The sequence below is a fragment of the Panthera onca genome, chromosome D1 (genome assembly GCF_046562875.1).
Source record: "Panthera onca isolate mPanOnc1 chromosome D1, mPanOnc1 haplotype 2, whole genome shotgun sequence".
In the NCBI taxonomy this organism is placed as follows: Eukaryota; Metazoa; Chordata; class Mammalia; order Carnivora; family Felidae; genus Panthera; species Panthera onca.
The window spans coordinates 46,264,216-46,278,535 of NC_138348.1; the positions used below are offsets into that span (position 1 = coordinate 46,264,216).

General features: G+C 44.9%; 1 protein-coding gene and 1 long non-coding RNA gene across 3 annotated transcripts in view; one reads left to right on the forward strand and one right to left on the reverse strand.

Moving 5' to 3' along the window:
* The window catches only part of LOC132661467 (uncharacterized), an 82,014-nt gene that overhangs the window by 35,028 nt on the left and 32,666 nt on the right, over positions 1 to 14,320 (forward strand). The window lies entirely within an intron of this gene.
* Positions 1 to 14,320, reverse strand: part of PARVA (parvin alpha) — a 172,056-nt gene that overhangs the window by 20,459 nt on the left and 137,277 nt on the right. The window contains exons 5-7 of the mRNA XM_078433226.2: positions 11,492 to 11,632; positions 4,630 to 4,745; positions 281 to 339 (exon numbers count right to left, since the gene is read on the reverse strand). Coding sequence (XP_078289352.1) covers positions 281 to 339; positions 4,630 to 4,745; positions 11,492 to 11,632 — 316 coding nt within the window. The remainder of the gene's footprint in view (positions 1 to 280; positions 340 to 4,629; positions 4,746 to 11,491; positions 11,633 to 14,320) is intronic.

Here is a 14,320-nt window from a genome sequence, read left to right on the forward strand (position 1 = left end):
GGTTGGCTTTTTGGGGCATACTTTTTCCTGGAGTGCCACAAAATTAGAATTTTTCAATCACTGCTAATTCCCTCTCCCCACTTCCCCACCCAAGTTTGTACCTTAAGCATTGAGAGGCATGTTTTGAATGCATGGAAAAGGCTAAACTATAATCATTGGCTGAAGTCTAATCCCTCTTGCAATCCCAATAAATGAAAACTAAATATCAGCAAATGGATGAATTTCGGAGAAACATCTGTGTTCCATTACAGAATGGCTGGCAACAATGGTGTTGACATACTCTGTGTTACCAGTTATTTCCTCTTGGATTTGCCGAGACTGGAGGATTCCTTCTCGTTTCTGAAACAGGGGTGGGGAGAAGGGTTGGGAGGCAGAGAGAAAAATATGCTTTAGAAAAATACAAAAAAAAAAACAAAAAAAAAAACCACCCACCCAAAACTGATTAGCGTTCCTGATATTGAGAAAGTCACTGCTGTTCAAGAAATGAAACCGGAGAGGAGATACTACCAGAGGCAAAAGGAGGCCCCAGATTTCTGGGACTGGACCATACCATTCATACTTAAGAGCAATTAGTGTTTATTCCAAACAAGTTGGCCGTTTCTTGGATGGTGAATCTTTTCTTTCTTTATTGGAAGACATTTTGCTGGAAGCAAACTGTTTGCCTCCCGGAGTAATCCACAGTAAACCAAATGGAAATGAAGGCCTAGGGCGTGTCTGCCCTCCAGCTGGGGCCACGGAGGGAAGCAGAGAAACACATTTAACAGTGGGGCTGGCTGGGGTGGAGGACGGAGGCCAACTTGGAAAATTTAAACAGGGGGAGAGTTTTTGTTTTTGTTTTTAATGGATAAATAGGGGAGCTTTTCACTAAGCAGTACAGTTCTCAGGTGACTAGCTTATTCTCTGAGAAAAGGATAAGCACTTTGGAGGCTCCCACACCTACCCATCTGCCCATCCGCCCACTCATCCATCTGTCCATCAGTCCACCCATCATCTGTCTGCCTCCTCCCATCGATCTAGCCTCTTTCTTCTTTATTTCATGAACTGGTGTTTTCTCTGTACAAGAACCTCTGTTGGATAAGAGCGAATACTATGGAACGTCTGACATAATTTCTGACCTTGAGGAACTTAGAGAACAATGGGGTAGATGAAACAGGTATGTGAGAAAGATTTCCAAGAAACAGTACCAGTGTTTGTGCCTGATGGGGTGGCTCAACGGCTCAATGATTACAGTAGGACCCCCCTTTCACTCTCAGAAGTGTCGTGTGTAACCAATTATGCAGTGGTCCCATGCAGACAGAAGTGCTGACGGGAGCAGGCACGTTCAGCTGGGATGGTCAGGGAACCCTTCCAAGGGGTGGGGGTCCTCAAGCTGGAACTTGATGCAGGATGCAGAGGAGAGGGCATTCCAGCAGAAGGGATGGCCCCAGCAAAAAGGCAGAGGCAGGAGAGCACCACTGGAACGGAGCCACTAATGGTGGCTGCCATTAGTGGGATGATGGCTGCCATTAGTTGATGGGGAGTCAACTGAGTGCCAGTTTGAAATTTAAACCCCGTTGTGTGGGCATGAGAGCCAGTGAAAGAGTGTCAGGGCTCAGGAAGACCTTTTTTTTTTTTTTTTTTTTTTTAAATAATGTTTATTTTTGAGACAGACAGAGTCAGAGCACAAGCAGGGGAGGGACAGAGAGAGAGAGGGAGACACAGAATCCAAAGCAGGCTCCAGGCTCTGAGCTGTCAGCACAGAGCCCAACACAGGGCTTGAACCCACAAACTGTGAGATCATGATCTGAGCTGAAGTCGGATGCTTAACCGACTGAGCCACCCAGGCACCCTCAGGAAGACCTTCTGATAGGTGTGGAGAGGGAGATTCATTAGACCAGGTCTCTGTAGTCAGTTCCCAGGCACAATGAGGACAGCAGTCTGGGGATGGCAAGCACCTGTCACATCGTTCATCTTTTTTTTTTTTTAATTTTTTTTTAACGTTTTATTTATTTTTGAGTCAGAGAGAGACAGAGCATGAACGGGGGAGGGGCAGAGAGAGAGGGAGACACAGAATCGGAAGCAGGCTCCAGGCTCTGAGCCATCAGCCCAGAGCCCGACACGGGGCTCGAACTCATGGACCGCGAGATTGTGACCTGAGCTGAAGTCGGACGCTTAACCGACTGAGCCACCCAGGCGCCCCAAGTTCATCTTTTACAAAGGCAGAGAAGAGTGTCAAAAAGGAGCCTACAACTGTTAGTGTTTCAGCTGAAACCTGCCTTCTTGCCCTCTTGCCCAAACTTCTAGAACCTTCTCTTCTATTCCTAAGAGCCACAGAAACTAGTGTCCTTGCAAAATACTTTTATCGAAGGAAAGGTAGAGCTGGATAAAGGTCAACAGTGTATCTGCACTAGATTTGGAAGAATGGGTTATCAAAGTGAAAAAGGTAAAAAGGAAAAATAAAGATATAATTTAAAAGGGATCCAGGGACGCCTGGGTGGCTTAGCTGGTTAAGCGTCTGACTTCAGCTCAAGTCATGGTCTCATAGTCTATGAGTTCAAGCCCCGTGTTGGGCTCTGTGCTGACAGCTCAGAGCCTGGAGCCTGCTTTGGATTCTGTGTCTCCCTCTCTCTGCCCCTCCTCTGCTCATGCTCTGTCTCTGTCTCAAAAACAAACAAACAATAAAAAAAAATTTTTTTAAGGGATCCGGTAAGGATAAATCAAGGGCCTTTCCCATTTCAGCTTCAACAAATGTGTAATTTTTACAAGGGGCTAATGGAATTTGTGTCCTGATCTTGTAAGGCTCTTCACAGACATAAAAACTCATCTTCAACTTCATGCAGAATTCAGTGCTTTTGTACAGAATAGAAAGGAAATCTGGGTGAAATAATCCCTCACACAGCACCTAGATTCACCTCGATCTGTTATTTGTTGCCTCGAGGACTCTTTCTGTGGTTGGGTCGGTGACTTCTGGCTAATTCTGAGTCCTGCTTCTGTGCCTGTTTAACTTAACAAAGCAAAACACCCCATAAAACCTGACATGCAGGTTTTTATGTACCTTGTCCTGTTTTCCACCCTCCTGCTCACAGAACTGTCCACAGAGACATTACACTGACAACAGCCTTCTGATGGGCCTAGAACTGAGCTTAAAATAAGGCTTGAGACATGGGCTTGCAGTAACCCCTGTTCCAAAACAGGGGTCCCCCCCACCCCAATCTTGAATCAGCGTTTTAAAAAATATACTGAAATTAATTTATACATGAGTGGTGAAAATAATATAATAGAGATGGCTTGGATTCACCAGTAAGATGCTTGTACCAGGTTGCTCTGGGATGGGCGACATATCCATGGCAGACATAAAACGCTTGCCGCAGCTGACTTCTCGATCCATGAGGCCAATTAGTCCTTTTAGCTGCACTTAGTGTCTAAACCACACACATGCTCACCGCCTGTGGCCCTCTGATCGCCCTCTCCTTGGTGTAGTCTTGTCTCCTGGCAGGCAGGGCCAACGTGACTATTTCTATTATATTTCCTTGACGTTTAGCAAGGGAGATACCCAGAAGGCATGGAAGAAATACTTTATCACCAGGGCACGGCCAAGCAGCCGACTGAAGAACACCTTCACATCTTCCTCCCCTCCACCGACATCCGATCCCTGAAAGCTCAGCTTCTGTCCGAGAAACTTGGCCTGGTGGGGTCAGGCCAAGCCTACCAGCCCTCAAGGCTCTTTCTCACCAAGGGGTGGTAGAACCGCCATATTGTTCTCTATTCCAGAACGCTGGATAACCAGTGAGCTGCTTAGAAGGGGCGTTCTCCCTTGCAGCATGTTTATTTGAAAAGAACAGAAACAAGCAAACAGAATGCTGACCTTTCCTAAATGGGCATAAAGTTGGAAAATAAAATTGAATTTGAGTATGTAATAGAGTTAGGAGCAGAGTGAGATAGTCACAGGGAGAGAGCACACTCTCGCCGTGGAAATTACACAGCCATATGCGAATGGAAATTCCATCCGACAATCTGGAAAGGGTGACTTGAGATCCCAGCCATGCTTCTCTGGGCAGGTGAAAAGCAGCCATGCCCTCCATATAGGCATGGCCAGTCAGGGGTGCGCTCGCTCTCTCTCTCTCTCTCTCTCTCTCTCTCTCTCTCACTCACACACATACACACACACACACACACACACACACACACACACACCCCTTCACATGCACAGGTTATCTGTCTCTTCCCAATATCTGTCCCTCATTTGTTTAACCAAAAAATGATTCTCCCTGGCTTGCAGGGCACACCCATGCATACACAGGGGATACACCTTTTCTCCTGACCCCACTGCACACACCTCACATTCATACGTCACACCCTCAAATACATAGCACACAGACACCCTCTTTACGAAAACCTGCAAACCCCACGGACAAGCCCCACACAAGGCTAGCCCATACTCAAGTACACGCTCTTCCACCCATTGCACATGTGACTGACTGCTGCCCACATGCATCACAGGGCACACGCAGGCGCCTCCCAACACACAGCACATCAAGGACACTCAGCAACCATTCCACCTGTAACCGGCTACCCGGCATGCCGTAGCTCCTGTATGAACTCAGCCTCCGTGCCTCTTTAAGGGCGCAGATGTTTGTAGTGCTGTCTTACCTGGACCACAACCACTTGGATGGAGACATGATCTGGGAGTCGGATCGGTGCCCGGAAATACTGGGACAGAGCAACCAGCAGATGCAAAATGGCTACCAGGCTCTTGGCGTGAACAGCTGAAATAAAAGATGAATCAAAAATTAGAGAATCGTCAACCAGGTTCTAGGCAAATAGAAGCAGATATTCAAAATGTAGCAGTACCACACCCAATGCACCTTTTATCGCCCCACTAAGGATCTCACAGGCCTTGCCCTTAGGTCCCCTCATTCTTGGCCAAGTCCCATGGAGCTATTTCTTGGGTCATGTTATTGCTGCATTTCCAATATAGTGCCTCTCCACTCTGATCCAGGTTTCCAGTAGGGACCCTGACAGCTGCTGAATTTTGACAAAAGATCAGCCCTCTGCCACCCCCCATGTTCTTGTTCATTCTATTTTAATAACCTTGTTCATTCATGTCTGCCCTGCATCATCTTTCCCTTCCCTCTTGACTCTGAACTCTTTGGGTTATCACCACTACCCTTGTCCCGGGGCTCTACCCAAAGCAAGTCCTCATTCAATAAACACTGAGTCAGGAACACTGGATCCTTTCCTTTGTTCAGGGCTTGCAGTCCCTTGAGGAAGGCATGAGACATCTAAAGGCCTTTGTTGCTCTTTGGAGTACCGTGTATGGCCAGCGTAGGCAATGCCCTTCGGGAAGAGCGGGGAAAGGATATGTGCGACCCAGCTGGCTTCTATAGCTCCTGAGCAACGTGCTAGATGTTAAACCTATTTGTACAAGAGGAGGGTGGGCAGCTGGTGAGTTGTAGATTTCACAGATGAGAGGAGAAGACTGTAATGTAATGGGTACACACAGGGCCAGGCAGACTGGAGCTTCAGTTCTGACTTGACAAGCTCTATATCTACTGCCTCCATGACCTTGGATAGGCCATTCAAGGCCTCTGAGTCTCAATCTGCTAACCTTCACAAGTGGGGATAGTAGTACCTTTGCAGAAATACAAGTTGTAAGAATTCCCAGAAATAGTATAGACAAAGCTTCCAGCCCATAGCAGATGATGAAGAAGGGTTGATATTTTTTATTGCAACTTACGAGACGACACTTCACACCTACACAATTAAACCATGTCAACTTTCTCCTCGTTCTGTCTCATAAAAGGAAAGCTTCGCCAGGTACCTTACATGCCTTCCCAGTCCTACCAGCCTCATGGGATCCTCCTTACAGGGAGGCATTTAAGGAAAGAACAACAACAAAAGTGCTCATTTTGTGTACTTAGCACAAACTGGGCCCATTATTAGGGTGTCATTCTGTCTTCCCTGGGACTGATGAGTCTGCTTTAACAGGAGCTTTAAGAAATCCCCAAGAAAAGGAAATGACTCAGACATTCCTTGGGAACTCATTAGGGTTACTTGTTATCACTGCTATTTGGAAGAAGGTTTTCCACCGCCAATGAGCAGCAGATGATCTGCTCCCATTTAGGTCTTCCAGAAGACATTGTCAATTCTGAGCTTTTGGGCATCGTCCAAAGTTTCACCCACAGTTACAGCCTCGGAGGAGGCTCCTGGCCCGGGAGTGACCTACCGACACGGTGTGCTTGCAGCCAGACAGAGGCATAATTGGGTTTGCTCTTCTGATCAGAGCTGCTGTACGTCAGTCCAGAGTCTGAGGGTTGTAAGGACATTTGCTAACTCTATCCTTTCTTCTTTTTTTTTTTTTCATGTTTATTTTTGAGAGAGACAGAGTGAGAGCGGGGGAGGGGCAGAGAGCGCGACACACACACAGAATCCGAAGCAGGCTCCAGGCTCTGAGCTGTCAGCACAGAGCCCGACGCGGGGCTTGAACCCACGAACCGTGAGGTCATAACCTGAGCTGAAGTTGGCCGATTAACCGACTGAGCCTCCCAGGCGCCTCTCCCTTTTAATGACAAAACATAGTGCTAGAGAAGATGTGGTCAAAAAGATTGTTCTTACCCACCAGTGACACTGTATTTCATCTTGACTGTTGTACTGAGCAGTATAGAGCTATTTTATAAGCACCATACAGATGCCAGTCTCTATTGAGGAGTGCTCGGTTCTCCTGGGAAGTTTTTCAAAAGAAATAATTATACAGTTTCTCTCTTCCTCTCTCTTTCTCTCTCTCACACACACACATGTGCAAAGATGTTAATTATTGTGTAATATAGTATTTAAAAATCTGGAAAACACTATAATAAGAGGATAGTTCAGACTGGTGGTTTTCAAGAACATTTTTTTTATTAGGCAGAGAAACCCTTTGTTTAAAAGCCATTAGGCAAAACAGATGAAAAAAAGCACAAGTGTCCTGGTCCCCAAGGCCTAACTGCTACCCACAGCTGCTATTCTCTCCTCAGTGACGCCTGAGTTCTTCCTGGCAAATCACTAGGTTGGGCCAAGAATGGTTAATAATCACTGCTTTAATAAGTTATGGTATATCCACATAATGGAATAATTTCCACACACTGAAAATCACTGTTGAAACAGTGTAACTATAAATATTAATAGTGTAATGTTAAACAGAAATAATAGAAACAATGTAAAGATACACATTTATGGATATACATACATGTAAATACATATACATATATGTGTACACACACACACACACACACACGTTTGTGGCCAAGACTTGGAAAGGAATATTAAAAAAATGAAAATATGATAGTTTCCTATTTAAAAAATTTTTTAGAATAAAGGTATGTCATCTTTTTTCTTTTTAAAATTTCTTTAGTGTTTATTTATTTTTGAGAGAGAGAGAGAGAGAGAGAGAGCGCGCGCATGAACAGGGAAGGGGCAGAGAGAGGGAGACACAGAATCTGAAACAGGCTCCAGGCTCTGAGCTGTCAGCACAGAGCCCGACGCGGGGCTCGAACTCATGAACCGTGAGATCATGACCTGAGCCAAAGTCAGACGTTCAATCGACTGAGACACCCAGGCAACCCTCATCTTTTTAATTAAGAAAAATCCTAACAACCTTCATCTATTGGGGTCCCCTCATCATTGCTACATTTGAGCTTATCTCCTGGTTTTCTCCCTGATGCCAGATAGAATCTAGGGATTCTGTGGTCCTGCCCTTGGGTCAGGATGGCAGTGTGCAGATTTAGAGGTGGGCCCAGGCTCTACTATATAAATTGGGCACTTAGCCATTGTGCCAGGAGCTGGTGGACATTTTCAAAGGAGCTGCTGAGTTAGGCATAGTCCTCCAAATAGGAGTTGTGGTGGAAATATCAACTGGTGTAATTTTTTTTGGAGACAATTTGACAATACGTATTATGACCTTAGAAATATACACACACGTTGGCCTTAGAATGCCACTCTTAGGTATTTGTACTAAAAAAGTATTGTGGCTATCAGCAGACAGAACTCATCAGGCTACGTTGATAATAGTGGAAAAGTGGAAAACAATCTTAAAATCCATTATTCATTAGATAGATTATACTATAACCATACGATATTCTGCTACATAATATTAAAAGTGACAGAAGAATATTTAATGATCTGTGAAGATATACATCTTATAAACTGATCTCATCTTTGTAAAAAAAAAAAATGTAATTATGTATACACACATTTAATTTACTTATCTATTTCTTACACACACACTCACACTCGACCTGAAGGGGAACACTGCAGGTTGACAGTCCCTGTCTCTGGGTGGGCAGCTTAGAGGGACCACATGCGTAGGCTCAGTGCACAGGCTCCACGGCAAGACTCTCTTTCAGTTCTGGCTACACCCGTCACCACCCGTGTGACCTTGGACAAGGACACTCCTTCAGCAAATATTACTGTGTCTGGTATTTGCGAGTTGCTCTTCCACTTTCTGGGGATTCAGTAGTGAAGAAACAAAAATCCCTGACTTCTTAAAGCTTACATTCATTGTCTCTGAATCGCTCTCTGCCTCTATTTTCCCATCTGTAAAATGGGGATACTAGAATTCTTACCTCAGATGGTTGAGTGAGGATTACAAGGATGAAAATACGTAAACGGTTTAGAATAGTACAAAGCATACAGTAAGCACCATAGATATGTTAGCTGTTAATATTCAAATTTGTTTTCATTTTATAGCTTTTTAATCATGAAAATTGTTGTGAATAAAGCAAGAAGAAAAGGTAGACCTCCCTAAAGCCCTAGATCAAGAGCCTTGGTAACTCACAGCTGTCCCTGCCACCTTCGTCCTGAGTGGAAAGATGACCCGATATCTAGGAGCTAGAGAGAATAGCAGAGGGGAGGGACAGAACTTCTCTCCAGGAGTTGGACCCATCACATCCCTTATGGAAGAAACCATTCATGCTTGCAAACAGTCATCACAGGGATCTAGCCGCTGAGAGAATGATCCCTCCGGCCTAGTACTTCATCTCCGTTTTGGAAATCTATCTGACAGGAATAACTCGAGAGAAGCAAAAAGAGACCCAACCTAAGACATTTGACTTGGCCCCGACAGTAGCCAGTAGCTGAGCAAACATCCTAATAGGATCAACGTCAATGTAGGGTTTAAGATCCCTATGGGACTTTCTACCCAGTGAAATAGAAGCAGCCATCAAAAATAATGGCTACCTGGGATAGTGAATACATGGGATAATGAATCCTACATGGGAATATAGAAAATCTGATATAATATTAAGAGAAAATAACAAAACACAGGAGTGTGAGTAAACATTTGCATTGATAGGGACAGTAGTGGGCAAAAAATGAAAACAGCCAGATGAGAGTGGCAACACGGGTGATTATTTTACTCGTACACATATCCCCATAACAAATGAAGGGTGTGCCTGGGTGGCTCATTCAGTTAAACGTCCGACTTCGGCTCAGGTCATGGTCTCACAGTTTGTGAGTTCGAGCCCCGCGTCGGGCTCTGTGCTGACAGCTCGGAGCCTGGAGCCTGCTTCAGATTCTGTGTCTCCCTCGCTCTCTGCCCCTCCCCCATCACACTCTGTCTCTGTCTCTGTCTCTCTCTCAAAAATAAATAAGCATTAAAAAAAGTTTTTTAAACAAATGAAGGTAAACATGAACCAAACAAATCATTAAAAACCACTAAAGACCATGGTCCTGAAGTGGCTTTAAAAAGTTCCATGCTGGGACGCCTGGATGGTTCAGGATTTTGGCTTAGGATGGTTCTGGATTTTGGCTCAGGTTGTGATCTCGGGGAAATCCAGCCCCGCACTTCCTGCTCCATGCTGGGCATGAAGCCTGCTTGAGATTCTCTCTCTCCCTCTGCCCCCCACACCCCCTCGCTGGTGCAAGTGCTCTGTTTCTCCTTCTCTCTCAAAAAAAAAAAACAAAACAAAATTTCCATTCTATCTCAATCTTTCCGAAACTGGGTTCCCTGGTAAGTGAAAAGGTGTTTTGTTGGGAGGGGTGCATGGAGATGGTCCACATTCAGGGAGGAGGGAATAGGTTGAAACAAAACTAAGCAGGGGTCTTTATCAGAGGACTTTAATGCTCACGACTATTGTGGATTTCCGCAAGGTAGATGCAGTTCCCACACTAGTAATCAGGTGCCCTCCCCCCTCCCCCAACACTGTTAGCATTCCTGGCCTTTGGGGCAGCAACCAGGACCCAGGGCATTGCCTCCCCTCTTCCTGGGTGTTTCTCTCCATCACACAGAGGTCGCCCTGTTTCAAGCACTGTGTGATGTGCACGCGAAGGTATGATTATGCTGAAGGAGGTACCTGTTGTCTCACCTCCAATGTCAGTTGCTAGAAACTTGCTGAAGAGGTTGGGTCTGGCAGCTACTGGGTCTCTAAGCTGAGGGATAAAGATATCCTTTTCCTTTTTTTTTTTTTTTTTTTACTGTTTATTTATTATTGAGAGACAGAGAGAGACACAGCAGGGGAGAGGCAGAGAGAGAGGGAGACACAGAATCCAAAGCAGGCTCCAGGCTCTGAGCTGTCAGCACGGAGCCCGATGTGGGGCTCGAACTCACAAACCGCGAGATCATGACCCGAGCTAAAGTCAGACGCTTAACCCACTGAGCCACCCAGGTGCCCCAAGATTTCCTTTTCTTTCCCAAGTTGGAAAGGTGGTTTTTTTGGGGGGAGGGGGAAGGTGTCCATTTTAAGTTGTTTAAACTGGATACGATTTTGTCTAGAACTTAACCCCTTAATACTTAAAAGCAGAGAACATGATCTAAATCATTTTATTAATCTGAATTCATATTTTCATCGATTACAAAGAACAAAACAACTCTGGACGCCCTCTGAGAAATCTGAGGTTGCCACTGGAGTCACCTGATCTGCTGATTCAAGGCTGATTCTGTTATGGACTCATCACGTCCATATTAGCCTGGCGGGCTCTTAAGGTAGCAAAAGAACAAGCAGTTTATAACTTTTGGAGATGCTCAAGCTACACTAGCAGCGCAACCCGAATTTGAAAATCCTGTTCCAGGGCCTGCGATGTCAGCCCCAGACCTTTGCTCCTTCTGGAAAATGAGGGGCTGAGAGGAAGGGCATGGGCTTCAAAACAGAGCCAAGTCCTTGCTCCCCTGCTCCTCAGCTGCCTGAACGTAGGGATTTTGGCTTCTTGAAGCCTCTATGAGCTGGACACGTGGCTTTCTCAAAAGGTTGTACAGGGGCTTAGAAGTAGCTCAATCCGTAGTAGTCTCCTCTGCTCCCTAGCTCACGTGAACTTGCTACAAACGGCCTTTCACAGAAAAGCACACTGGCTTTGGACACTTTGTCATTTTCCCAGCAGCACAGAGGATAAGTTCTCTAAAGAAGGGCACATCTCACTCAATGATAAATGGGTTTGCACCCACCCGGGGGCCTGCCAGCGTCCTGGATGGCTTTGTGGGGAAACCCCAGGGTGGGGGCCACAGGGGACATTTAACCGTTCCATCCTTTTTTGTAAAACTCACAGTCCACATTCCACTTGATGCTCCTGGGAGGAAGCTTCAGGGTTTCGTTGACCTTCTCCAGGACGGTCTGCAACTTTTGCTTCTGAGCAATCTCTGACTGGGTGACTTCAGCAACGTTCAGCTTCTCGCTCTCAAGTTTTTCTGGGGTGACAAGGGCGGGGGGAAAGAGAACAGCTGTTATCTCCGGCCACAGACACCCCTAACTCACACGCTCGTTCACTCGCTCCCACAAACACATGCTCACACATTCACTCGCTCAGCAAGTATATACTGAGCACCTGCTCTGTGAGGGACACTGCTCTCCCCACCTCATCTGATGTGTCACCAGTATTGAGAGAGCTGTGCGAGCTCAGAGTGGGGCATGTAGCCCATCCTGTCCTACCTGAACTCTTTCCCAGCATTCTGGATTTTTCCTTCTCTTCACCTTTGCCTTCTCCAAGCATACTCTGGACCCCGACTGGAAAGGCTTGTGTGCCTCCCCTGGCACTCCTCTTCATTCAAGGCATTTTGTATGTGTCATGTGTAGGTATGTGTCACACTGAATCACATTTATCTGTTTTATTATTTTTTTAATTTAAATTCAAGTTAGTTAATGTACAGTGCAGTCTTGGCTTCAGGAGTAGAACCCAGTGATTCCTGTCTTACATGTGACACCCCCTTAATGCCTATCACCCATTTAACCCATCCCCCACCCACCTCCCCTCCAGCCACCCTCAGTTTGTTCTCTGTATTTAACAGTCTCTTATGATTTGCCTCCCTCTGTTTTTATCTTATTTTGCCTTCCCTTCTGCTATGTTCATCTGTTTCACTTCTTAAATTCCACATGAGCGAAATCATATATCTTTCTCTGACTTATTTTGCTTAGCATAATATATTCTAGTTCCATCCATGTTGTTGCAAATGGCAAGATTTCATTCTTTTTCATTGCCAAGTAGTATTCAGTTGTATATACATACACCCCATTTTCTTTATCCTTTCATCAATTGATGGACATTGGGCTCTTTCCATAATTTGGCTATTTTTTTAAAAGTTTATTTATTTGAGAGAGACAGAGACAGTGTGAGTAGGGGAGGTGCAGAGGGAGAGAGAGGGAGAGGGAGAGAGACAGAGAGAGAGAGAGAATCCCAAGCAGTCTCCATACCATCAGTGCAGAGCCTGACGCAGGGGTGAAACTCAGGAAACTGTGAGATCATGACCTGAGCCAAAACCAAGAGTTGGATGCTTAACCGACTGAGCCACCCAGGTGCTCCAATTTGGTTATTGTTGAGAGTGCTGCTATAAACATTGGGGTGCGTGTGCCCCTTCGAATCAGCATTTTTGTATCCTTTGGGTAAATACCTAGCAGTGCAATTGCTGGGTAGTAGGGTAGTTCTATTTTTAATTCTTTGAGGAACCTCCACACTGTTTTCCAGAGCAGCTGCACCAGTTTGCATTCCCATCAACAGTGCAAGAGGGTTCCCCTTTCTCCACATCCTCGCCAACACCTGTTGTTTCCTGAGTTGTCAATTATAATCTTTCTGACAAATGTGAGGTGTTACCTCATTGTGGTTTTGATTTGTATGTCCCTAATGATGAGTGATGTTGAGCATTTTTTCATGTGTCTGTTAGCCATCTGGATGTCTTCTTTGGAAAAGTGTCTATTCGTGTCTTCTGTCCATTTCTTCACTGGATTATCTGTTTCTGGGGGGCCAGTTTGGTAAGTTCTTTATAGATTTTGGATACTAATCCTCTATCCATATGTCATTTGCAAATATCTTCTCCCATTCCATCGGTTGCCTTTTAGTTTTGTTGATGGTTTCCTTCACTGTGCTTTTTATCTTGATGAGATCCCAGTAGTTCCTATTAGCTTTTATTTCCCTTGCTGCCAGAGACATATCTGTTTTAAAGACCTTCTTTCCTTTTAAACCCACTGGAAATGTAACTTATTTGATGTGTCCCATTTCATGAATTTTAGGGCGCACTTTTTTGTTGTTGTTTTTCACTTTTTAACATCCCTGAAATAAGTGTGTCATAAAATGGATGGCACTCTATAATTGTTGTCAGCCAGGTGGAAGACAGGGGTTCTCATTGCTTCCACGTGTGTGCACTGCGTCCTACCTCTTCATAGTGTGGTCACTTCCATACCTTAATAAGCCTAGAAGAACACTTTCAAAAAGTAGGAAATAAAAATTCTAAGGAATTGGTAAGCTTTCAGTAATAGTAATTGACATGATTTTTTCTTTTTCTGAGTGGTACTTATAAAATGGTGTGTTTTAAAATCAATTGTTCTTGCATCCAATGGTATAACTTAATACTTAAAGGTCTACATTTTTATCTGTTAAAGAGAACAGCTTTGAGTTAAATAATGGGAAGTATTATCTGCTGTTGGATTCACTGAATCTACTCTCCACAACCCATTCAAGATTGATAGAACGGACACTCCAAAATGTGTTTAAAATGTCTTTTCTCCACATTTTTAAGGAGCACCACACAAAAGAATTAAACCTACAGCAATGGCTTCCCCGATGCTTATAGTATTTATTTTTCTGCAGTTATATCTTATCCAGCTCAAATGTGCCTTGGGTAGTTATTTGAAGATGAGATTGTTCATTGGAGAATTTCTGCAGTTTTCTATGGATTTAAGAATTATTTTCAGGGTTGGGGGGAGGGCGCCTGGGTGGCTTATTCGGTTAAGCGTCTGACTTCAGCTCAGGTCATGATCTCATGGTTTGTGGATGTGAGCCCTGCCTTGGGCTCTGTGCTGACAGCTCAGAGCCTGGAGCCTGCTTCGGATTCTGTGTCTCCCTCTCTCTCTGCCCCTCCCCTGCTCACGCTCTGTCTCTCAAAAAT